Below are 25,630 nucleotides of genomic sequence, written 5' to 3'. Positions count from 1 at the left end.
TCTAAGAAAAGGAAGATGATCAAACATATGAATGGTGAAATGACAACAAATACAACTATCAACAACTGAACCTAAAAAAAAAAAAAAAACCCCACACATACACACCAGCTAAGCGAACAACTAGTACAGAACAGAATCACAGAAATGGAGATCACATGGAAAGTTATCAGCAGGGAGGGCGAGAACGGAGAATAGGAAAAAAGGTACAGGGAATAAGAAGCATAAATAGTAGGTCCAAAATAGACAGGGGGCCCTGCCTGGTGTGGTTCAGTGGATTGAGCACTAGCCTGTGAACCACAGGGTCCCTGGTTCAATTCCCAGTCAGGGCATATGTTGGTTGTGGGCCAGGTCCCCAGCAGGGGATGTGCGACAGGCAACTACACACTGATGTTTCTCTCCCCCTCTTTCTCCCTCCCTTCCCCTCTAAAAATAAAATAAATTAAAAAATTTAAAAAATACACAGGGGGAAGTTAAGAATAGTATAAGAAATGGAAAAGCCAAAGAACTTATGTGTAAGACCCATGAACATGAACTAAGGGCAGGAGGGGATGCTGGTGGTGGAGGGGGAGCATGCAGGGCAGATGGGAATAAAGCGGAGGAAAAAAATGGGACAACTGTAATAGCATAATCAAAATATAATTTAAAAATATATTTGCTATTTACCTGAAGTTCGACTGTAAGTAGGGGTCCTGTGTTTTTATTTGCTAAATCTGACAACCCTAAAACAACACCAGTACTAATTAAGCACATCTCCTGGTAGCTACCGGGCTGTGGCTCCGAAGGGCAGGGCAGCAGGCTGGGGAGGAGGGAGAAGGAGGGGCTGCGCTGCAGGCAAGGCCAGGCACAGGCCCTGCGGCTGCTCGCGCTGAAGGACCGGCCGCTCCCTTATCTTCAGTGTTTTACTTTACTGCTGATTGTTGTTAAGCATGCTGCAGAAAAATACGTTTCAAAGTCTTGGCCAAATTTGAAAGAAGGAACTAGAAGGTTCTCAAGTGCCTGGCCCAACAAGCAGAAGAGGAAGAAGTGTTTAGGTACATTTTCATGAGGCTTTGATTAAGCAAACAACTTATAACTTTTGACTTGTCATGTCAAAATACAACTCTTCTTATTTTTAAATAGTTATTTAAATTACTACAGAAAAAAAAAAAACCAATTCATTGCCCCCAGTCCATTCATCTCCATAGAACTACTAATTTTACCCATGATTCTGATGGCATTATGTTGTTGTTGTATAAGAAAAATGATTAGCAAACTGTCAAAGAACAGAATGTGGCTAGTGCCTAGTAGCTACTCATACATTTCTACCAAGATTAACACTGAACAGACAGACAGTAAGGACAATACTGCGAGAGTTATTAAAAAGAAATTATTAAACGAACAGTTTCCATTTCTGTTAGTTATATATTTGTTAGCACTATGATTAGTTCAGGCTTCGGTAAACCAGACTTGTGATGTGACTGGAGAAGCCCTTCTACAATATATAACATGGCACCTGAAATCAACTTCTCTGCGCTTTACAGTCCCACCTTCTTGATGGTTAGGTGGCATCTTTCTGGGATAACAGCAGACGAACTAGGTGACCTTTCATGTGTGAAATTAATGTCTTACAATTACGTAATACTACAAGAAAACTATAAATGCAAATATAATGACATCAAAGCTATATAATCCATTTTCTTGAGATTATATCTAAAAAGTAAACTTTCAAACAAAAAGGGACTAAATGATGTTAGAGAACACTCAAGCAAATTTGAAAGTGTCATTATTCCTTTAGTGCTATCGTATTAAGACCTCATCCAAATAATCATTTCAGTAACGTTCCTGAGCTGCAATGTTGAAGCTAGGTCATCACTCATTTTTCTCATGGTCTTTTGTGTGAGCTCAACAGATGCACCTGAATAGATATGGAACTAATAGAACTAAATCCTAAAAGAAAATACAAAAATCTCAAAATAGTTCAACATTTCCCACATATACAATTTTTAAAAACAATTTTATACAAAACAAAAAATGTGAACATAAGCAAAACTTACTTTAAGGCTATAAATCACATGTTTAAAGAGAGACTATTTCCAAATATACTAGAATTTGTACTAAATATTAAAACTCTAAGAATGACAATTCAAATCAGAATAAAATTTGTCTAGATACCTGGCTACATTGTTTGTTTTATAGCATAAAAGTAATAAATAATAAACAACATACATATATTATCAAATTACTTTTGGTAACACCAAATCTAACAATTTTTAATGATCCAAATGATAAAGAAACTTCTAAACTTGATAAATTAAAAACAAGAAAAGCCCCAAAGCATCTGTAATTATGCTTAAGAGACTTGGAATCAGAGCAGATAAGTATCTTTTAAGCTAATGCTCTGATTAGGGAACAAATGGCAAAATTTTTAAGCTTTTGATTAGGACTTAATTTAATTTACTGGCAATTTGTTCAATCATTCATTTGTTTCTAAAGCCAAACTACATCTTTTAGTTACTGTGATAAATCTACTGTAGTTTCACTTCATACTAGGCATATAGTCTCTTTTTAATCCTCATCATCTATGTGAATATAATGTTTTTCTTAAAGTTTATCTTAACTCATGACACCACTAAAATCCCTTATTCTAACATAAAGACCTTATTGCACAGAGAAGAAACTGAAATAGAGGATCAGTATAACTCCCTCCATCATGAGCCACCAACTATAGTTCTAACTTTACTCTCTGAGATAACTGTCACTGCGATGTAATATTATCAATACAATAAAATTTTTCAGATGCAACTTCCCAGAAGTCATCATCACAAATTATGTTCACTTGAGTTGGATACGATTCCTTGAGCCAAAAAGATGTCCACGATGCCCTCGTCTGCCACAAAACTACTGGTCTCGGCAACACAATGCAGAGTGAGACACTGTGATACAGGGGTGCTCAAGCCCTCCAACAAGTCTGTCCACACTTTTACCATAAAACCACCTTTGTGAGAAAACGGTCATGGAACCAGAACCAAAGACAGTGCACTGTTCACACGGGACTACGAACCATGCACTGTGACAGCGGTGAGGTTTGTTTTAGAGCGCCTGGGACCTACAGGAAGAGGTAAAAGATCTCTAAAGCCAGTGAGTACAACCTCAGTGTTGCACCCTCGCTGTCACGTTTTAAATCTGCAGTAGCAAGGCCTTCCAGAACAGAGCGGCGGTTCTATTAAAGCTGATTTCTGAAGTGAGACCGACGGAGCATCTTAGAATGATAAAAGATACATAGCAACCAGTGGGAGAAAGGGATTAACAGTAAAGGAAAAAAAAGAAGTTTAAAATGTATTCTGCCCAGTTATAATCTGAAAACATGCAGTGAAATTCAAAAAAACAAGACTAAAGTAATAGAAACTTGAGCATGTGCTGTTTTCCTAACTCTCAGGGGTGTCATCATTTTTATTTGTATTTCCTTTTTCAAGTATTTCTTTCAAAATCTACTTGGTATACACACTGTTCAGATTTATATAGACTTTAAAAAACCTGTTTTCATTGTTATTACTGATGCTGCTGTTAGCAATACTTACTAGTTAATAATTCTTATGACCAATTGGTATAACTGAATTTAACATACAATAATTTTTTCTGAAAATAATTTGATCTCTTTAGGCCAGCTGTCTTCAACCAGGGTGCCACAAAAATTTTTAAAACATGCAATACCTACAGTGGATTGAGCATGGGCCTGCGAACCAGACGACTGCGGTTCGATTCCCAGTCAGGGCACATGCCTGGGTTGCAGGCCAGTTCCCAGCAGGGGACACACGAGAGGCAACCATACATTGATATTTCTGTCCCTCTCTCCTTCCCTTCCCCTCTAAAGATAAATAAATTTAAAAAATTTAAAAAAAACACGTAATACCTAACTGTTTAGGGGCACTGACCTCTTTTCCCTTAGGCTGTCAAATAAAACGGTGACAACAGCAAACATGACAAGAGCCATCCAATGTGAATGAATCAAAATTATACCTACATCTTTTGTCAGACTGGCAAAAAATAGTTTATTTTTGGTGTGCTACAGAATTTTATTCATTAGTTTATGTATGCCAGGAAGTGGAAAAGTGCTGCTTTAGGCATTCAGTTTCTAGAAGGATCAGAGCACCAACAACTGTACAGAAAAAAGGAATCTGTCCATGAAACATGAAGAAGAGTCAACAGAATTTGAAATCAGGTCAAATCTTAACACAACATACAGTGTTGAAAAATACATCAACATTTGGTTGTAAGGAGGGGAAAAAAGTGTGTGAAGAAAAGGACCCTTTTGTTCCTATCGCAAGCCCATCAGTTGACAGAGATGCCACAAAGAAATGGGGAGGGGGCCCAAGGGAAAGAGGAAGACATCTGAATTGAGCCCCCTCCTTTTACGTTTATATAAATGCAAAACTAATTGTCAGTATCAACGTCAGAATAGTGTCGGGGAGAGGCATCAATGCCAGAAAAACCTGTGCTCTTACAGGGCTACCTCCAGTCACGTTTAAAATGGGACCTCTGTGAAAGGCAGCCGCTGGGCAGCGGGAGAGTGCCTGGGCTATTCCTACCCACCGCCGCCCTCTCACCCCACTGGCAACTCTCCTTTAATTGGTGTCTCTGGGTCTTTTCCCCTCCAGAGAAGGATCATCTGTCCCTGACTAGAGGCAAGGGAGCTGGGAGCTGAACTGGAGAGATGGTCCCAATCAATGCGCCCCCTACTTTCAAAAAGGCACCCACTGCTGCCAGCTGTCCCTATGTCCCTGAGTCGAGACTCCCTCCAGTTTAGCCTCTCAAGAGAGTAAACCTTCAATTTTGCCCCAGTTTGAGAGACTCGAATGACTGCCTGGTTTGGGGGAAGCAGGGTAGGATCAGGAGTTCCAGCTAGTTCTCAAACAAACTTTCCATCAAGTCTCCTACTTTTGCCCTCAAGCGCCCTTACTTTGAAGGGTATCCTTCTGAACTTCTTTGAGTTAATGTACTGTGAGTTGGGTACTCCCAGACTTTCCTCGCTGCTGTTTAGTGTCTAGCCTTCTCTGATTGGCCAAAAGAGAGACCGCAGTCCATTCACTTTCTGGTTTCCAACATGTTCATTCTGAGATCTCTTCTGCATTTTGCTTTCCTCTTGTGAGGTTTCTTTCCAGTAATTTTTGTGTGATTTCGGGAGATATAGGCAGTAAACATATGCATGTGTTCAATTTCCATCATATACTCCAAAGTTGGTGATTATTTCCAATTAAATTATTTCTTCTATTCCATGTTAATTAAAATAATTTAATTTTCTTATGTAAATATATCAATCCCATCTTAGTGGGAGAAAATCCAGTGGAACCACAAGAAAACCAAACGGCAGCTGCTCTAACCTTAGCCAAGATGACATGAGTGACCCCTCATCTGTTTTTGTTCTCAGAATTAGCATCGACCACATAAACTCTTAGTGTGGAACAAAATAGGAGGTAAAGCACATTCTGGACCTTGGCATACTGTGCACAGAAGTTAAATGAATGCCTCAAAGTCATCGTTTCACCCAATGAACAAGTAAATGAATCTCAAAATATATATAAATATATCAGCACCAGAACTCAAGGTAGAGCAAGCCTGGACCCTTGGCATGCTCCTCTCCTCTCAATGCTCTGTTCTCTGTCACCTTTTCTATTATAACTTCTGTTTCTAGGCCACATAAATGTCTTAGTTCCACTACTTCAAGCCATATACAGAGCAATTCTGACATCTCACTAGATCTCAAATTTAATCTAGTCAAACCCAATCGCATCCTCTTTGACCTCCACATCCCCTAAAAGAGAATTCTATTCTCACCTTTTCAATCCTGTCTAAACCTTTGGAGGGTTTTTTGTTTGTTTGTTTGTTTGTTTTGGGGGGGGTTCACTGAAGAGAGAAACCTCATAAAAATAAAACTAGGAAAAAACTAGCCAAAATGTGAACAACGACTGAACTCAAATAATGAAACTACAGGTGATTTTTTTTCCCTCAGCTTTTCTTTTTATAAGCACATGGGGAAAAAATGTAGGAGATGGGGAATCCTTTACACATTCTCCATTTCCTCTTCCACTGCCACCAGGTGACAAGATTAAGATAACGGCCCTTTGCCATCAACCACCGTGGGTTAAACCTGCCAGCCTAAACCTCCTGAAAGGAGCTGGCAGAAGAGTACAGACTTTCTTTGTGGGGGGTTAAAGAAAGAAGAAGAATATCATTTACATTTCTTCTCTTGTTCGAAAATCTTAGCGACTTCCTGCTTGCTACCCACAAGATCAAGTCTAACTTCTTCTGTTTAGTTTGCCAAGACCTCTATAATCTAGACCTGTCCCTGCCTCCCCAACAAATTCCAACCATGAACCCTCCACTCCAGCAGGCTCCTATTTCAAGATTAAACTTTGCTGAAACAGTAAGCAGTTTTTTACCTGCTGCAATGGTGACAGTAATGTTAAATTAATTCTCTCTAGAGTCTGTTAGTCCCACACAAAACTGCAGGGAAATAATATTTCACACACAGAAACAACTATGTTGTACTGTCTCCAAAATTGGAACTGTAGTAGTGAATCCAAAAGTGGTGACTGTTGATATTAAATCTTGGAATCCAAGAATAGAGGTGTAAACACACCAACAGTCACAGTGCTTACTGTGTATATTAAATACAGAGCAGGCCCTCGCACTGCCGGGTCCCGGTTGGTGGAGCACTCAGGCCCCACCCACCGGCTAGCCCGTCACACAGGTGTTTGCTACCTTTCCTTTTACAGGGACTGTAGTTCCTAAAAGGTACTAGAGCTGGTAAACTAAGTAATTTCCGTAATAATAAAAGTACACACGTTGATAAAACAGTAACAATACAGGGATTTTTTTGAGAAAACATCTACTTTAACATCTACTTTGACCACTTTATGGCTCAAAATCAGCTAATACTGAAAGAAAACTAAAATCTCTTATATTTTGAATTAAAAGCCAGAAGCGTGTGCACCCCAAACACTTGAGGCTCCTGATATTTCTGGCTATTGAACATGTATTCTTATTTCTAATCACCAGAAACCAACAGGAACTGCCGCTGCCCAGTCACTGGCCCTTACTGTGTGAATCTCTTTCTCTGTGACTCTTTGCTACTAAAACAAAGCCCTGGGCCAGCGGATGAGTAATGAAAACAAAAACACACCTGAACTACATCAGACCATAGACAACACCACTTCTTACCTGACAGTGCTGCTCATAACTAATAATAGGCCACTCGAGGGGAGGGCAGGACGGCAGCCCTCCCTCCTGGGCCTCACTAAGGCATGCCGGCCTCATCTGGAGAGAAAGGCAGGAGTGTGGATGTAAGTTCCTCCAAAAGGAGCCAAGAGAGGGCTTCAGGGGCAGAAATCGCCACCAACCCTGTGAGCTTCCACTTCAGAAGTGCATGTGAAGGTTACTGCCTCCCAACTATTTCACCCCCCCAGGTGACTACACCAACTTTCCAGAACAGGTGTAACAGGTCACCCACCTGAGACCTGATGTCAGTACAAACACAAAACTCAATTGTCCAGACCTTCTCTACTATCTAAGTCTCACAAATTTGCCAAGAAGAAAAGCCAAGAGTCCCACAAAAGGAAGAGGTCTAGGCCCACATTATTCCAGAATGTTGTACCCAAGTCTCTCTCCTAAAGGCCTTACCTTCTTCGGGAAGGGAATTCCACAGCATTTCAAAGCAACCAATTTCATACCCAACACTGTCTGTCGAGCCCCTACTCCCAGTTTGTCACCTGTATTTCTGGAGGGTCCAAAGATAGCATATTCTCCAACAGACCTTGCTTATCCATTTTATTAAAAAATAAACCTGTTCTCCAACTTACCAAGAAGTTATAACCAGTCCTATTTTTATTCAGAAACATCCTGTCTTCTGTGTGTCTCCTCCCCTGCTCTCCTGGCAATGCCCTGGCCAGGACCTGCGTGCTGCCTTGGGCTCTGGTCTTTCCAGTTTACTCTCCTCCAGGCCCAGCCAACCCCCATCTTTCTCTGTTCGTCACTGGAAAGGCATTTTTACTGTAGGTCTTTTATCTCATCACTTTCCAGAGACAACTTCCTCTGCAGAAGTCACTGGATAGCTCACTTCTTATTTTCATCCCCAGATCAAACTTGGCTTTTCACCTGTCAGTAGCCAACTACCTCCTGAACATGACCTGCTCGTTGTTTTCTTGCCGAATTCTTGCCTCAAGCATCACGGTCTCGGAGAATTTCACATTGAGGACACACACTCTCTCCTTTTTACACTGTGGTATAAACAGCATTTTCTCCTGAGAGAATCAACCAAGAAATAAATCCCTCTCTCTCTCATTTCTGTCTCTCCTCAGTACAGAGGCAGCTGAACCACATAAATTAGCACCCAGTACTAGAATTATCCAAGACCCATTTACATAGGAAATATTTCCCATTTTATCATTCATTTTCTTGATAGATTTTTCCCAAAAGTATGGTGTATACCTATAACCATATTTTCAGTTTCAAGGTTACATTAAAAGGTGAGGAAAAAGAAACCAGAACTTGAATGCAGTACTGTAACTCATCCTGCAAAATTCTGGTGCCGTCTCGGAACAGGGTGGGACAGGTAGAAGTACTGTCCTTACCGTGAGAAAATGGTATTGGATGGGTCAGTGCCGGACAAGTCACGGCTGTCAAACAAGTTTACCTATACTGACGACTTCGAACAACCTGTAAAGCAGTTAAGCCAGAAGGACTACAGCTTGTAAATGAAGCAAACAGCAATCACGACTAGCTTAGCTGCTTCCTGAGTGAACATCAGCTCCTTGGCATATTTAACTAAAAAACTAAACGCATTAAAATCCCTGTCAGATTCCACAAAAGAAAATGTTTGCAGGAGAGAATTATTTATATATTAGTTGTATAAATTACTAATATAGTAGGGACATGAACATTGGGGAAAATATTAGAAAAAATTATTTAGGTTAACTATGGGCAATACACACACACGTACATATAATTATACACAGGGACATATGCAGATTTACAGGGTCCTCAAAAAAAGAAAAATAATAATTGAAAATAAAATTTCCCTGAGAGAATTAGAGTTTAAAACCAACTGTCAGAGAAAAGATATGGAAAGTCACCTTAAAGAGACAAAAAGCTTTCAGGCTGGCAAGACTTCACCGTAACTAGAAAACCTGATGAATCTTTTTAAAGAAAAACGTAAGTCTAGCAGCAGGAGGGGTGGTACCATGAATGATGATGATAAGGATGGCATCACAACAGTCTTACACAGTACCAGTGGGGTAACAAGCTTAAGACAGTTAAGATCAACTAAGAGAACAGATAAGGAAGTAGCAGGACCCGGCCCAGGTCTGTCTATCTGTCTATACCACTGCCCCAGAAGGACAGCAAAACGGGGAAAAGGACTGTACACACATAAGTACTTCCAAGGATTGGGGTCCATCATGGAAATGGAGGGATGTTCAACTCATCTAACTCCCTTGCTGCCAACTCTGACCAACCAAGCAACCTAGGGATGCCTGAGGCTGCTGGAAGAGCTTGCCTGCATCTAATGGTGGGAGGAGCAAGAGGAGGCAGGGGAAGCACACCAGCTTGGGGACCGTGGTTAAGGTGGAACGGGCATGTTTTGAACGACACAGCCCTCCTCATCGCCAATCACCATGCACCCATATGTACTGACAGAGGGTGGTAAGACAGGAAAAACGTTAGACTCACTAGTGCACACCTTTGTGAAGAATCTCTGAGGATTAAGTACTTGACTACAACGCTAAACTGTGTAACTATCATAACCTACCAAAACTGACACAAGAGGAAAAAGAAAATCTGAAGAGTGTATTTAAGAAATTGAATTTACTACTAGAAACCTTCACACAGAGAAAACTCCAGGGCCACATGGTTCCACTGGTGAAATCATCTTAACAACTTCATTTTTTAATCTTTGGTTACTGCCATAAATGGGAATTTCAATCTCGTCCTGTATTTTTCAACAAAGCAGCACCCAGCAGAACACAGCACATGTGGTAAAATCAAGCTGAAATCATTTTGAAGTCAGATTTATCTTTGCAAGTTTAATCAAAACCTGCCCTCTTCTACCAAGAAAGTACACAAAAACCACATAAAATTTCACAGTCAACAGCAGAGGGGCTGCTGACCCCATGGAGCCAATCTACAGATCCACTAAGGTGCTACATGAGTATTGGTAAATGAGTATTAACTAAAGAAGCACAGTGCGATAGTTGAGATGGTAATTAAGGGAAGGACAAAGTGCCTGCCAGTTTCCCTACCCTCTGGTCAATCACAAATGGTAACAATCTGCTCCCAGCCTGAGCAGCGAATTAATTCCCCCTGATCTCATTCTACAAATGTCTTTGGATGATCTTCATGGTCATAACCTTCTATTCTTTTCTAAGTACCAAGGAATTCTTTCTAATTTAATTCTCAGGTCCTAGCATTTTTGAACTTATCCTATCCTCAAAATCTACCGTTAACTTCAGTTCCTACAGGCCTTTCCCAGACACCACTCTCTTCCATTACTTCCACTTCGGCGGTGTCAGCAGCCTACCTCCGCCACGCCACAGCCCCTCAGTGGCTCACAAAGACAAGGCCTTATCTCCTTTGGGACTGCACAGTCACCTCCAAAGCACATCCTGGCCAGGATGTACATTTATATTCTTTATCAGATGCAGGAAGATGATAAATGGAAATTTCATCTTTCCCCCAGTAGTTATCATTCCCAGGGCTACTTTTAGATAGTTGCTATTTTACAAAAAGAAACCCTGTCCTTCAGCCGACAGAGTATGCAATGAAGTTAACAAAGCATTCCTGAGTAGGCAGACTCTGAGACCTTTAATTGCAACTTCATAAGTTTCTACAAAACCACATTATTCTATTAAGAGCCTAACCAGGGCTGTGATTTCTAGTTAAATCAAAGAATATATAAAAGATAAAGCACTCAGAAAACCAAATGACAGGGCATAATTTGAGAGAGAGAAACAAAGTTAATAGTGGCTAAGAAACAATATAAAGGACACAAGGAAAGACTTCAATAGAAAAGACAAAAAAATTTGCTCAACATATTTTTATCTTAAAAGTACTTAGCTTTGGAAAGCCACGAGTTCTTAAGATCTGCAGTATACAGTAGAGAGATTTAACCACAGATTAGGAGTGGGGCAGTCTTTGAAACCAAGAAAATTCAAGTCACAGAGACAAAATGTGAAAATAACAACAGCAAACGACCAGTGCACACGGTACACTTTCTGCAGGACAGAAGTGGCAGGATTCTAGTCCCTCGAGGAATAGCCACGATTCCACCACTGTGCAGGCAATCATTATCTACATGGCACATGTAGATAATCATGTCACATGTCAACCTCCTTGCAGTTCACATGCTCCTCCACTGCACGAACATACAGCGATTCCATCATCACTTGGAGTTTTTTCTCCCCTGCCCTACTCACATGCTGATAATTATCAACATCTATTTCAGCTTTCCACATCTAGGTTTCCCTAAACCTCCAAGTTAACATCAAAAATCACCTCCTCAGCCTCCACCCAGAACCTGCTCTCCCTTCTGCTGTACCTTTGTCAAAGAGCAGCACCACAAACCACCTAATTCCCAAAGCTATCCTAGACCCCATCCCTTCACACACTCCTAACAGCCCAACAAACGCTAAGCAGCTTCGATCTTACCTCCTAAGTGAGTCTCAAATGCCGTCCTTTCCTCGCCTTCTCTACTCCCACACCTGTGTTCGCTTTAGGCCCTCCACAACTTCTGCAGCACGGTCCCCTACTGTTGCAGCTTCCTCTCTGCCTTCCATTGCAGCCCCCACCCCCATCTCTCTGACACACTGTCACTGGATTCTAAATCTGACTAAATCTAAAACTGCAATGGTTATCCATCATCTGGGAGGTTCTTTCAGGAACCAACCTCTGGCTGGCATCTCATTTTCAACTGGCACCATTCACCTCCTCCCACTCCCCCCACCCCCATACACACACACAACGCTGAGACAACACAGCACTATTGTGTTTCTCTGACTGTATCATGGGGTTGGGGAAGTCCTTTGTATCATGTAATTCTCTCTGTCAACACTGTTTCAGCCACCTGAAAAATACGCTTTCACCTTTAATACCCTACTGAGGCTTAACTCACTTCGTACAGCCTTCCTCCACCACTCCTACCTACCTCTGGTTAATCACCCTTTCTCTCTACTCTTCCTCGCCTTCTATTAATGCATACATGACATTATCTTATTTGTTCACAGGAGTATCCTCTCTGCCTGACTGCGAGCTTGTTGACAGAGCAGGGCCCTGCCCTTTTTTTATCATCAAAATGCAAAAGTGTTTGGTTTTAAGTTGTTCAGTAAGTATCACCTGGAGTTAACCAAAACAATGTCTTCACCCATGCCATTTCAGCTCACATCTGAACTACCCCCAAGAGGCATTTTTGAAAAGAAAGATGTGTGAATATAAAGAATGCAAAATAAACAGCGTTTGGAGTTTGGGTAAAAAAAAATTAACATAAGATTACTGGGAGAGTCAGAAATCTAAAAGATCTTTCCAGTGGATGCATGGCAACAGAACCAGAAGGAAAACATGAGCACATGTGGTAAAATTACTGCCTCCAGGACAGAGCCTGACACTTGAGAAGATGCAAAGCAGAATGTGCCAGAGCTCAAGGAACTGAAAGTCCCGATTCTCATTTTTCCATCAGATAGGACCCCATGAGAAATACGTAAGACAAACCACTTACTTAGGCAACTACTTTGGCCAATGGTTTGTAAACTTTAAGAACGGCAGAATCCAGTCTAAATTTCTTAGACTGTGTTAACCAAAAGAGTTGGTAATTTTCAGAGCTGGAAAGATGTGAGAGATCATTATTAATCCTTCCACTTACAACAGGAGAAATTGGGGCTTAGAGAGGAAATTACTGACCCAACATCTTGCAGTAGTTAACTGGAAGATGAAAATCAGGACAGTGACTTCCACATTCTCTGTCTGGGGCTCTTCCTACTACCCCACACTACCCCACACTATTCTGCTTAGGGTAAGTTACACCTGTAGTAATGCTACATTGTTTTGTGTGCACATAATTGCCTTTTCTTTCTTATTTCTAGCAGCGGGTAGGTGCTACCCAAATTTCATTTAAATGCTAAAAATGGCTTCCAGAACTCATAGATTACTTTTATCTGTCACTCCTTTCTTCCCCTAATAAGAATAGCAATTCTCAAATTCTAGTTACCACCAGGTTGCGTCAAAAGCTTTTGGTAACAATGCTGACACCAAAACATTCCATCAGGTCATTACCCATGCTGGTGTCTAAAACCTAGCTATGGCTTCACTGATACCTTATTTAAATTAAGAAGCACTACCATTTCCCCCACTGACCCTGGTGGAGCAGTTTCATTTCCTAGCAGCAGGAAAGAGGAATAGGTGGGACAGGGGCTGTTCAACAGGCAGGATCGATCGCCTTGGAAGTACAGAACTTGAGAACCACTGAAGCAATGGAATAAACACATCTAGCTGATAGAGCATTTTCAGTCCACGGCCAGGAACTTCAGTTCCACCAGTAACTGTCACATCAAATATCTAATAACAAAATCATTAAAACATAATAATATGATTAACTGAACGTCTGCCGTGTCTTAGGGACTGTTCTGAGAGCTTTATACAAATCATTGTAAATCCTCACAATATGCTCAAAAGGCAATTAAGACACCGGTAAGGAAGGTGAGCAGTAGCAGCACCAGAATTTCCACCTACAAGGGGCTCAGAAGTGGCAAAAAGGAAGGGGGTAGAGGGCACCCTCAGTGGGGACTTGGGCCTAGCCATTTTTATAGAGCGGTAAGCACCCTGCTTACTAGGTCGCGCGTGTATTTGAGGTGGTGAGAACTTTGATGTACAAACAAAAGCACAACGATTTTACGTAGGTGGAGTATTTACGGAGCAGGGTGAGAGACTCTGACCACCTGTCCCCGAGTCCTGCATTCCTCTGAGCACCACATGAAAACCGAGGGCCCCCAAGGTGGAAGGCTCCATCCAAGGTGACGAAGCAAGTGTGGCCCGAGCTGACACTTGCAGCACCTTTGTGTAGTTCCAAAGTCCTTTCTATTCTACACGCTACCTCCTTCTCTGTGAACACACCGGACTGCCTAAGAACCACATAGAATTAATAGTTAGCAATTTCACAAATCATGATATGAAAAATAAATTATACCTGTAAGGACCACAAACTACCACAAAGAAAGTTAATTTTCTAGTGCCCTAGAATACCACACACGCTACAGATACAAATCCTCCTAAGGTAGGGCTCAAGTAGATCTTAAACACACAATTAATAAAAATCTTTAAAAAATCTTTTTGGCGAGAGGTAGGATGAGAGGGGTACAGGGAAGTAATAAGGGAGAAGAGAAAATGGTCTCGTTTAAAAACCAAAGCCAGTTTAGGACGAAGCTGGTTCATAAGAATGAAAGGATTTTTGGATTATGCCAAATACTGGGTTTAAAAACTGAGTAGAATCCACTGACACTGGCTATCTTAATAGTGATTCCAATGTCTGAAATGCTCCCATTTTAAGAGGGTTCACTTACTCATTCGAACAACTCCAGGTAGGCCTGAGCTCGGAGGCCTTGAGAGACCAGAGATGTATGAGACACACTTCTTGCCTAGAAGTGCTCAGAGTCCAAATCTACTAAATCTACTAAGAGTCCAATTGGAAAAATCAAACGAACTTGTGAAAATGAACTAGTTTGCTGAAAAAACAGCCCAACCCAAGTGGATGGTTACCGAGGAACTTAAGGAAGGAAAGATCTCCGGACTTTTGGGGAAGCAGTGCTAGCACTGAAAGGAAAGGGAGGATCGGAACCAGTGGAGGGGCCTGGGGTGGATACACAGAAGTCCAGAAACGGGAGAAAAGAAAAATAAATCAGCAAATTCACAGGATATGGGCTCAATAAATTATAGCACCTCCATACAATGATATATTACGGGGCTAAAGAACTGAATGAGGCAGCTTCATAGTTACTGATAGATATTATATATTGATAAATGAAAAGAGCAAGTTACAGAAAAAGTGTATACATAGTCATGTTCACAAAAAAACAAGATTTATACATATATGCTTGCATGTGCTGACATTTTCATCACCTCTCTGTATAAAGATGTAGAAGGAAGTTATAAACAGTGGGTATCTCTTGGCTGAGGACACAGGTAGATTAAAACCAGGGACCATCCTCTGCAGAAGGCCGGGGAACTAGAGAAGACCCTAAGTACCAGGTGAAGAAGTTCTACAACACGCAAGCTCTGGAGCAGGGCTTCTCAACAGCAGCACTACCGACTCTGGGGCCAGGCCACTCTTTGCCGTGGGGGCTGCGCATTGTTAAGATGTTCAGCAGCATTTCTAGCCTCTCTACTAAATGCTGGTAGTGCGTACACCCGTCCCACCGCTGGCTGTGACATTTCCAAAGTGCCCTGGGAAGCAAAACCACACCCTGGTTGAGAACCACTGCTCAAGAGCCACACGTCATTAGTTCACCTACAAAACATTCTGGTCCTATAGTCTTATAAATTAACCACAAATGCAATATGCACTCAGATATGGATCTGAGGAATACACTGGATGTGCTGAAATGACCACACATCAGTCACAGTTTCTCGTGTTATGGTAATACACACTGACCCTTTTGGGTCGCTGAAGCACAATTTCACCAGTTAGCAGACCCGCCCCGCCCCCACCCATCCCACCCAGCGTGCACTCTACAGATCCCAGATCTTCCAGGATGCCAAAGAAGGGCACCCTCCCACAGACATCTAACAAGAGAACCATATTTTAGCTCAGCTTTTGAAACACTAATAGAATTATTGATACAATAAGAGAAGAATTACTTGCATTATGCTAATAATGTTTCTTCTGTTAACTCCTAACAACCACACAAAGTGCAAGACACTGTTCAAAAATAATGAAAGACATCATCCCGATTTCAAGAATATAAAGAGAATAATTAGCTTATGAAGCCAAGAGAGGCTTAACTAGATTCTATCAATTACATTTTATTAAGCATAAAGCCATTTCTAATATACCAAAATGAATAAGGAGGGGGGGAAATCAAGACATCCAACAGGCTTGCATATTTTTCAAACACAGATCTAAAAGTTTTGTTGATTCTCCTGTGTCTGCTCTTTTCCCAAGGCCAGAAATCCAATAAAGCCCTGGCAGTCTTGGCTTCACAGTTTGAAGTCACTGATTCCTCCAATACTGTTGTAGGTGAAAAGTTCTGGATTTCATTCTCATAAAATAATGCTCTTCAACCTCTAGTACTGTGCCGACTACTTGTGCTTAGCTCTCAGAAGGTTGGCTCTCTTGTGCGGAGGCGACCTCCAAGCGACCTGACTCCTGCAATAAATACACCTGCGAGTTGCTACGGAAGGTGCTTAAAAGTGTCCCCGGCGGAAAAAAAAGAAACTCACCATTCTAACTACTTCAGGGTAAGTCTGCTCTGTCAAACAGCCTCTGCTTATTGTAATGTAGTCCACCAGTTCATTAAGAGTGGAGCGCTTGTATTCTTTCATTTTAAGATCAGATAGCGTGTCCATGAAGTCAAAAATGACACAGCACTGCTGAAGTTTCTTTAGGAACAGTTCAGGCTGCTCTGAGGATGGAACGTCTAAGAAAAAAAAAGGAAATGGTGTAAGTCTGTCATCAATTTCTAGGTAACAGGAATTCTCTGTGAAAGTTATTTCAAAAGCAAGCTCAAAAAAAAAAAAGAATTCACATGACAACAGTGGTTTTTTTTGAACAGTTACACATGGCGGGAGGGGATACCACATCCACTACCTTGGAGACCTTGTCTTTGAAAAGCTACATGATACCAACACCAGTGACAGCATTTGTTATTCCACACCAAAGATTGACCAAAATCCCAAGAGCCATTAGAGAGTTGCAGCAAATTTTAACCCCAGAACAACCCAATGTCAACATCCTTAGGCCAAAAACACTGAAAAAGGTCAAATTTCCCATTATAAGGTAAAAGCCAGAAGTTTTCACTGTTGTTTTACATTAGTTTTACCAAAAAATTTCAAAGCAGAAATGTCAGTTGATTCGTTTTAATTTCATGCTGACATCCTTGGTATTTAAAGTAACTGGGGTGTGTGTGTTTATATTTTTTTGTTTTATTTTGGCTTGATATTCATGAAGTTTCTTTGTCAAACTTGAAAAGTCAACAAAATGAAGTAACACCAACTCTCAGAAGAGCACACCAGCACTGGGACAATAACAACCTCCACTTGAATCTATCCTCCTGCTTTTGACCCATCTTCTTTCCTTACCGTGGGAGGAAACCACTAACATCTTTATTAATACGTTCTCAAAACAAACATCTATTCTTTTCCCACAAACAGGAGGCCAGATATTTGGTTTTGTGTTGTTTCTAAAAAAATATCTAGAAATGTTAGGTTAAAATTCCCCAGCTAAAATGGAACCCTAATCTATAGCTGAACTTGAAATACAGTAAGTTACAGACAGCCATTCTATTCCTACCTTCTTTCCACTATTTTATTCCCCCAAACTGGAGCTTCCCTAGAAAGGCAATGAAATTGTGACCAGATTAAGCTCTGCAGCCTTGTTCCAAGGCAATTAACTCATTACTCTTCAAAACACTCTTAGAGGGAAGCAGGTGGTGTTATATTATTCTTCTCTATTTTCTAAAGAGAAAATTAGAGACGATCATTGAGGTTCCACAATGAATGAGTTATGGAGCTGGGCACAGTGCCTGTGTCTCTAACCACACTCCCATATTCCCTTTACACCACTCATGAAGGACTTTAACAAGCTTGCACCCTTTGTTTCCAGCCTCCCAGTAAATGCTTGACAGCAGCTTCAAAGCATGGGCCACCTGCTCCCTGTGCTTCAGTGCAACAGCTAACAGCACTCACCTGAGAGCCACCAGCAGCACCAGCAGAAGGGAGTGAGGGCCAGGCTCCTCCTATTCACAGGAACCACATGAACCCTCTCCACAACCCCCTCCCCTCCTCACACCCCACAACCCAAGAGCTAGCCCAGGTATTCGGGATGTCATGGATAACTCCCCCAAGACTCCTTCCTACTGACATCAACTTTAGGGTAAGCCTAAGTGAGAGTGGATAGGACCCCTAAAAACACGGGATTTCTCTACCAGATAAGATATAAGAGAACAAGTAGTCAGTATTTTTGAAGGTATACAGCATCACTGTTACTTTCGACAAAAACAAGTTATAAATTTGGAAATCATTCTTAACCAATGAGTTTCCCCTCCCACCACTATCCCCATGGGTCCCCAAAGGTCCCCAAAGGCCCAATGCACAATATCTTATTGTTGAAGACTTTGGAATCTGAGTTAAGCCATGAGATATGTCTTATTCTATGTCCCTAGATTTAATCACTTTCAAAACTAGAACTAAATTTAGTCAGACCAAGTTTTCTTTCTGATTGTTACCTACTTCAATGTTTAAAATAAACAAACAAACAATCAAACAAAAACTAAAGGCTACTTATGAGCATGACTATATACCTTTAATCAATGGCTAATTACATGCACAGGGCCATCACAGCCAATTACTAAAGTTTTCTAAGTTCTACAGCAGACCCGATAGCTTGAAGCTAATTGTAAGTTTTGATGCTGTACCGGGAACAAGAAAAAGCTTAGTAATGTAACACTAAAATCTTCAGGGGAAATTTTAATTAATCTTATTTTTGATACAGTATAACTTTAATATGGCTTAAAAATCAAACCAGCCACATGGAGAACTCCATAACTCAGCACGTATGAATTAGGAAAGCATCTATAAATGATAACCTTTTCTCCAAAAAGCAAATCATACTGAAGTAGTGACAACCACGATTAATCTTTGTAGTTACTGCAATAATACGCAAGAGATTCATATATTTGGCTATTTTTAAAAATGTATGCAGCTAACATTTAGTCCTTTTTCAATGTCAGGCAGTTGAAATTTATTCTTTACTTATCCAAACTGACATAGACAAATGTGAAACAGGCCAGCTGCCTGATGGAACAGTGGTAACAGCTCACATTTATTGAATACATGGGTATGTATATTGGCTACTATTCTAAGCATTTCCACATATTACATCTCATCTAATCCAAACAACCCTTTGCAGTATGTACTATTTCCAATCTAACAGATGAGAAAACCAAGACTCAGAGAGACTCTGTGACCTGCCCAGAGTCACAGAGCTAACAGCAGTGGAGCCAGGATTCAAACTCAGGCAGACAGACTTCAGGGCCTGCACCCTTCACCACCATGCAGCATTCAGACTCGGTGAGAGGCAAGAGTTATTTATGCACCGTACTCCACAGAACAGGGATGTGCAAGGGAGAAGAAGAGGAAGAAAGTAGAAGGAAAGCACAAATTAATCTCCGGCATGTCCCATTCATAAAGGATCATACGAACCCCTTCTCTCTCTTTTCTAGCCCATTCCCCAATAAACTGCTTCATCCTTTTTCACAGACTAAATTCTTCTAAAGTCATTTCCTCTCCTTAAATTAAACAACTTAAGTAATGAAGACTGACTGAAAGAGAAGAGGAGGAGAGATTTCCTCAGAGTCAATTCCCCTATGGCAACAATTTTTTTAAATCTTCATTCATGCTAAAGGGCGCCCTCACTTAGTCGGAGAAAAGGGCTCCTTCTGTAGAGTCTGGCCCTTGTTCGCCCCACACAGCCATGCTGGTCCAACCTCCCTGAACTCCTCCTCCCCCCAGTTCCGGTGGGATTTGAAAAAGGAGAATGTGAGAAGTGTAGGGCAGGCCAGCACTGGAGAAGGAAGACTCTCTGAATAGTTCATAAGGTTTCAATAATAAAAGTTCAATGTTTATGTAACCAGTCCCAGAGGCAGATACAAATATTCTTGGTAAAGAAACATTTATAAAATGTATCAAGTACTAAGCCATAAAGAAAAATCTCATAAATGGCAAAAAGAAAAAATCAGACAGGCAGTACATTTTTAAAAAATCCTTACCCAAAGAAAAATTTTTCATTGCTTTTAGCAACAGCAGAAGGGGGAGAGAAGAAACATCAACACAAGAGAAAAATATTGATTGGCTGCTGCCTTCTGGTAAGTGCCCCCACCAGGGAATTGAACTCACTACATTTTTGTCAATGGATGATGCTCCAACCAACTGAGCCACACCGGCCAAGGCAGACAAGCAGTACATTTTTACTGCAATGAATAACACCAGACTTTAACTCAAAGCTACCATCTCCCAAATTTACCTGAAAATCTAAAAACTTCTGAAGTAACTTAAAGGAAAAAAATTATAGATGGTCAGAAATAGATGTAAATTAGAAAAATTAAAAGTGATTTAGAATCCCAAAGCAGACCAAGTAGTGAATGTTCATGTTGCCTCTCTTCCCAGTGGAAATCTGTGGCCTACACAGGCTATCCCTGAGCCCAGGAGAGGGATCCCACAGAATCATAACCATAAATAATAAGGAATCAACTAGTGGTTATGTAATATCAAGATGGTTATTAGCAAAACAATCCACCCATCCAACGTTACTATTTGTTTAAAGGAAAGAACAACTGATCCAATTATTGCAGCTTGATAAGATCCCGGGAGGTCAGATTCCACTGCTATGGAACAACCCTCAAAACTAAGTTGATTTCAGAAAATGCTTCTCACCCCAGAAAAGGATGTGGTGACCAGCTAAGGGTAAATCCCCTTGGTGGCTATATTTCTCACTGTACTGTCCTTCTTTTTTCTTTTTAAACGTAAGTCATTTTCTCCCACATGCCTTTTCTATTATCATCTCCCAGCATCCCATCAACTTTCATCAATACGCTAGAGAAAATAACTACTCCCACCTTCAAGGTGTTCTTACCTAAGTAATTTTCAAATTTACAAGTGCCACAAGTGATGGGGAAATGGGCAGAGAATTCAACAGTAGAAGCAGGATACAAGTTCACTTAGGAGACAGATTCTCCTTGTGTCTAAATAACAGTCAACAGAACTACAAACTTTTTTAGCCCACCCCATCACATGTGCACCGTGCACGCACACACACATACTCACAAACACACACCTCCCCTCACCCTCAGTCTCATTTTGAGGAATGGTTGTTTATTATGTGTTAGTTTGTTTGTAATTGGCAGACTCGTCCCCCTGCCACCTTGGTCAACAGCTTCCATTATTCCATCCCATCTAATATTTGGGGCGCAGGATCATAGATTCAGTATCAGTCCACCTTCCCCTGGGGCTTGACTCAGTCCAGACTTTGCAAAGCAAAAAGTAGCAAAGGTAGAAGAAATAAAACATGAGCCTAGTGTTCTTTAGATTTGGTACTCTGTGACTCTAGTCACCTTAAGTTGTTGAAAATCAGAATGTTAAATTTGTACCTGCAAATACGCCAACCAAGTAAAAAAAGGCCCACATCCTTGTATTTCTTAACCATAATATCACAGGAAGAAGGCAAAAAGTTTTTTTAAAAAAAGATGCAGGATGGTAACTTATTTACACATAGACTATAAAATGTATGTGGAGGCCTGACTGGTTTGGCTCAGTGGATAGAGCACTGGCCTGGGAACCAAAGGCTCACCAGTTCAATTCCCAGTAAGGGCACACGCCTGGGTTGTGGGCAAGGTCCCCAATAAGGGGCATACTAAAGGCAACCACACACTGATGTTTCTCTTTTAATAAAAATAAATGAATGAATAAATAAATACATGTGGAAATATAGTGAATAAATATTTCTAAAAAATGATCATGTTTGTATTGGAAGCTAAGGAATAACATTATTTGAGCTCCTGATGAACAAAGTTTATCAGTTACTCAATTCAAAAGATCTGAAATAAAATTCCTCTAAATTAACAATGTTTTTCACCTGAAAATGCCCTAGTATTTATCTAGCCATTTTGCATCCATTTCTCTATCACAAAAAATAAAGGTACCAACAGACAGGGCATGTAAATGTGGTCTCCAATCCACTCCACCTCAACCCTTAGAACTTTCCCTGTGGTTCCTTAGAACTTTCCCTGTGGTATATGGATCCCCAACCATGGATGCTGTTAGTCCCTCACACAGGACCCTCCAAAACTTCACCAAAGCCCGTGAGACTTTTACTTGCATAAGGTAATATGAACCTGTATTTATAGAAGACCAGCCAGTCCCACAGGACCGGACACTAACCTGACTTAGCCTCGGAGGAAGGTAGCATAGCAGGCTAGCACATATGGTAAGGTGCCTACCTGCCTGTCCAGGCTCTTGTCTGTCCAAACCCTCGCCCCCGACTTTACTTCTAAACACAGGCACAGGCGACTGACTACCTTTTGTACCACATATTTCAGGAAACCTAAAAAGAATCTTATTTTACTAGTGGAATTATGCTTCTATTCAAATTTCTTTTTATACCCAAAAGAATCGTGGTTATAGCCAATATTTCATCAAAACAAGGAAACATTTATAAATCTTTATAATAAATCAAATTATAAAATTAGGCTTTTATATCCTATGAAGTATAACACGATTACATAGATAGTTCTATGTAAATAAGCAAGTAAGAAAGTAACATGTTAGCTACAATAACTATTATATCCTTGACCATCCCTATTACTTACTTTACTACTGTACTCAATGCAGTGGGTTCGAAAATGTTATTGTTGATGGTGGTGGTGGTTGTGGTGGTGTGGTGTTCCAAGTGACTTCAATGTGTGGCCACAGCTGAAACCTGCTTTTCTTTAAAGTAATAACTTTAAAACCCTTCTTTCATCTCCTTCACCTTTGAAATTCTTTCTCTCTCAGATTATTTAAAGCTAACAGTGAAAACTTTCCATTCCCAAGCAAAGGAAGGTCCCTGGAAATATCTACAAGAGTGAAGCATTCCTTCTTGGCCTCAACTATAAATAAATTAATGTAGAGTTAACTGCCTTTTAGAACTCCTTCCAATCTATTCAAAAAGTAGAAAAGCATTTTACTGATTATCAGCATACACGTCTTTTAAAGGTTCAAAATGTGTCTCATAGAATGACTACCTAGATAAAATAATATTGTAAAAATGAGACGAAGGTATGAGTATTCATTAAACTGAAAAGAAGAAAAGGCCAGAACTGATAGTTCAATGTAAAAATAACAACAACTATATAATGAACATTTTCAATTGCAAAGCACTGTATTAAGCTCCTGGCATACAGTATCCCCTTTAATCCTCAAAATACCTTATGAGCAGTTACTATTAATATCCACGTTTTTCAGATGGAAAAAACCTGGGGCCCATAACAGCTAAGTCACCAGCCCAACCTGTCCCGCCAGTACAGACTGACGCTGGTATTTAAACACAAGAACTCTTCCTCCAGAGCCCACACCAATAACAATAATGGTGATAATCATTGTGATAAATAATAGCAATTGACCGCCACCACCACCACCATGGGAGATAGGTATAAATTGTCATGGTTAGTTACTTATTTAAGAAAAGCTGTGATATGATTTCACTTATATGTGGAATCTAATGAACAAAATAAACTAACAGTGGAGAGTGGAGGGATTAAGGAAAAAAAAGAAAGAAAGAAAGAGTCACGGACACACAACAGTACGGTGATTCTCAGAGGGAGGGAGAGGCAAAGGGAGCTAGAAGACAGTCATTAATGGTGGGATCAATGGTGATGGAAGGAGACCTGACTCGGGGGGGGGGGGGGGGGGGCACAGTCGGNGGGGGGGGGAAGCACAGTACAGTACACAGAGGGTGTACTGTAGAACTGCACACCTGGAAACCTATAGTTAATTTTATTAACTTATGTCACCCCAATACATTCAATCAAAAAGGGAAAATAAAGATTCCTTGGCCTTTCCAATTTTGATTCAGTAGTTTTAAATTAAAGCCCTAGGAACTATAGCCAAAAATTTTAAAATTACAGTAATTTTAAAGCCCCCGAGGTCACTATGATGCAGCCTACTGACCAGCATTTGGGCCACTGCATTCCACCACTGCCATCATCTTGATGGGGTTTAATTATTGAAACAACATAACTATCCTTAAAGCACTTACAAATGCCCTCCCAAAATGTGTTATTAGTATTCTTTGTACTTCAGTATGTTATTTCTGCAGTTGGCTGTCTTTCATTATATATTAAATATTAGTATCAATTTTTAAAAGTTGGAACCTAAAATAAAGGAAATTTCTACTGACTTTTCGAAAATTAAATGTTTTAAGAACTTCCACAGCACAAAATCAGCTGTACACTAGTGAACAACAGTAGGTGGGTAAATTAGTTTAAAATAATAATAATAATAATGTACTGATTTTAATTTTTCTTCCCAGCCTGGACAATCAACATGTGTTTATTATGGTTTTCTCATGGGTCACTCCAGTCTGCCTTTCCCAAATGCCGACGAGCACATGCTGTCCAATTTATAACCAAAACCCAAAGGTTTCTGATGCAGGCTAGTAGCCTCAGCAGCAAAATCATAGGACTCAGGGCTTTCACAGGATTTTTGACACTATGTTCCAATCAGAGTAAACCGAGAAAAACACACACACGGCACATAGACACAAAACCTCCAGTAAGTGTTTCTGTTTCCAACCCTTCATTGGTTATCATCTTTCACGCTTTGTCTTCTAAGGCCATGGCAGTCAGTGAAATTTGTTGAGACAAGAAATAAAACATTTAAAGTTGATCCAATTCCTAATTATACAGGTAGATTACTCTCCTGTTACCAGGCTCACCCACAAGACAGAAGCTGCTGCAACCTCTAAGCAACACTGCCAGTCTCTCAAACATCCCTATTACCCAAGGGCCTCTCTCCAGAGTCAGAGACACCAGGAATACAGGAACCGGGGTCTGTTGAATACAATAAATCCCTGAAGCATGCTGGGCTATACCCCCCAAAAAAGGAGGCTGGGAGGCTGCAGGAATTATGCAGGTTCTAAAGTACCTCTATCAGTGGTTCCTTCTTTTGAGGATTTCACATACCTATTTACACAATTTTAAAACTACAAAGAGTAGGTCACCTTTTTTTCCCCTTCAGGTAAAGGCATTAAAATAATAACTAGCCACCATTTGTTTTCACTATAATTTCATAAAAAGAAAGGCTCTTTCACATCATAAAAGAGAAAGGACAACTTTGGAATGAAAGCAATCCTTCCTTAAAGAGCAAGCTTGGCCATCCTATATATACACACACATCATGTGTTCTCTGCCTCTGTATACCCTCTCTTTGACTTATTTTTCACTCTGTTCCCTACCAGTAACACCTTTTCTGCCAGCCTCTATTTGGGAACCTCTGGGCCATATCACTCACTGTTTCAATGCTTTTCTAGAAGCATGGGAAACAGTTCTGGCTGTAAGGACAGCACTAATTTCAGTTGTACTTAGATGACAGTAGAAGCCAAGAAGACCATTACACGCCTGCAATAGCATAGGAATACCCTCCCTTGACAGCAGCTTTGTAGGCCCTAGAAATTCTGCAACAAAACTTTTCATAAAACTTTCTATATACCTCCATTTAAAAACTTGCCACATTATATTGGGACTTTGTTTTAAGCCAGTGAACCACATGTCTTGTTCATATTTTAATAGCTAGATGAGCAGAAGATTCTAAAATATGGTAGGTATATAATAAAAGGAGGTTGAGTCACTAAATCCTACATATTGAATAA

The 25,630-nt window shown here is 40.5% G+C and overlaps 1 protein-coding gene across 3 annotated transcripts in view; it reads right to left on the bottom strand.

The window, feature by feature from the left end:
• The window catches only part of PPP2R5E (protein phosphatase 2 regulatory subunit B'epsilon), a 150,913-nt gene that overhangs the window by 51,331 nt on the left and 73,952 nt on the right, over window positions 1-25,630 (bottom strand). For 2 of the 3 annotated variants that reach the window (XM_037031501.1, XM_037031502.1), the window contains exon 3: window positions 16,453-16,649. In XM_037031501.1, the coding sequence (XP_036887396.1) occupies window positions 16,453-16,649 (197 nt within the window). Of the gene's footprint in view, window positions 1-7,835; window positions 7,890-16,452; window positions 16,650-25,630 lie in introns of those variants that run through there. The other variant, XM_037031503.1, reaches the window with a different exon arrangement.

This window comes from Sturnira hondurensis, unplaced genomic scaffold, assembly GCF_014824575.4.
Source record: "Sturnira hondurensis isolate 20B ecotype Veracruz unplaced genomic scaffold, ASM1482457v3 Scaffold0021143, whole genome shotgun sequence".
NCBI lineage: Eukaryota > Metazoa > Chordata > Mammalia > Chiroptera > Phyllostomidae > Sturnira > Sturnira hondurensis.
Note: the sequence above shows the minus strand (reverse complement) of the source record. Positions and strands in the feature narration are given on the sequence as shown.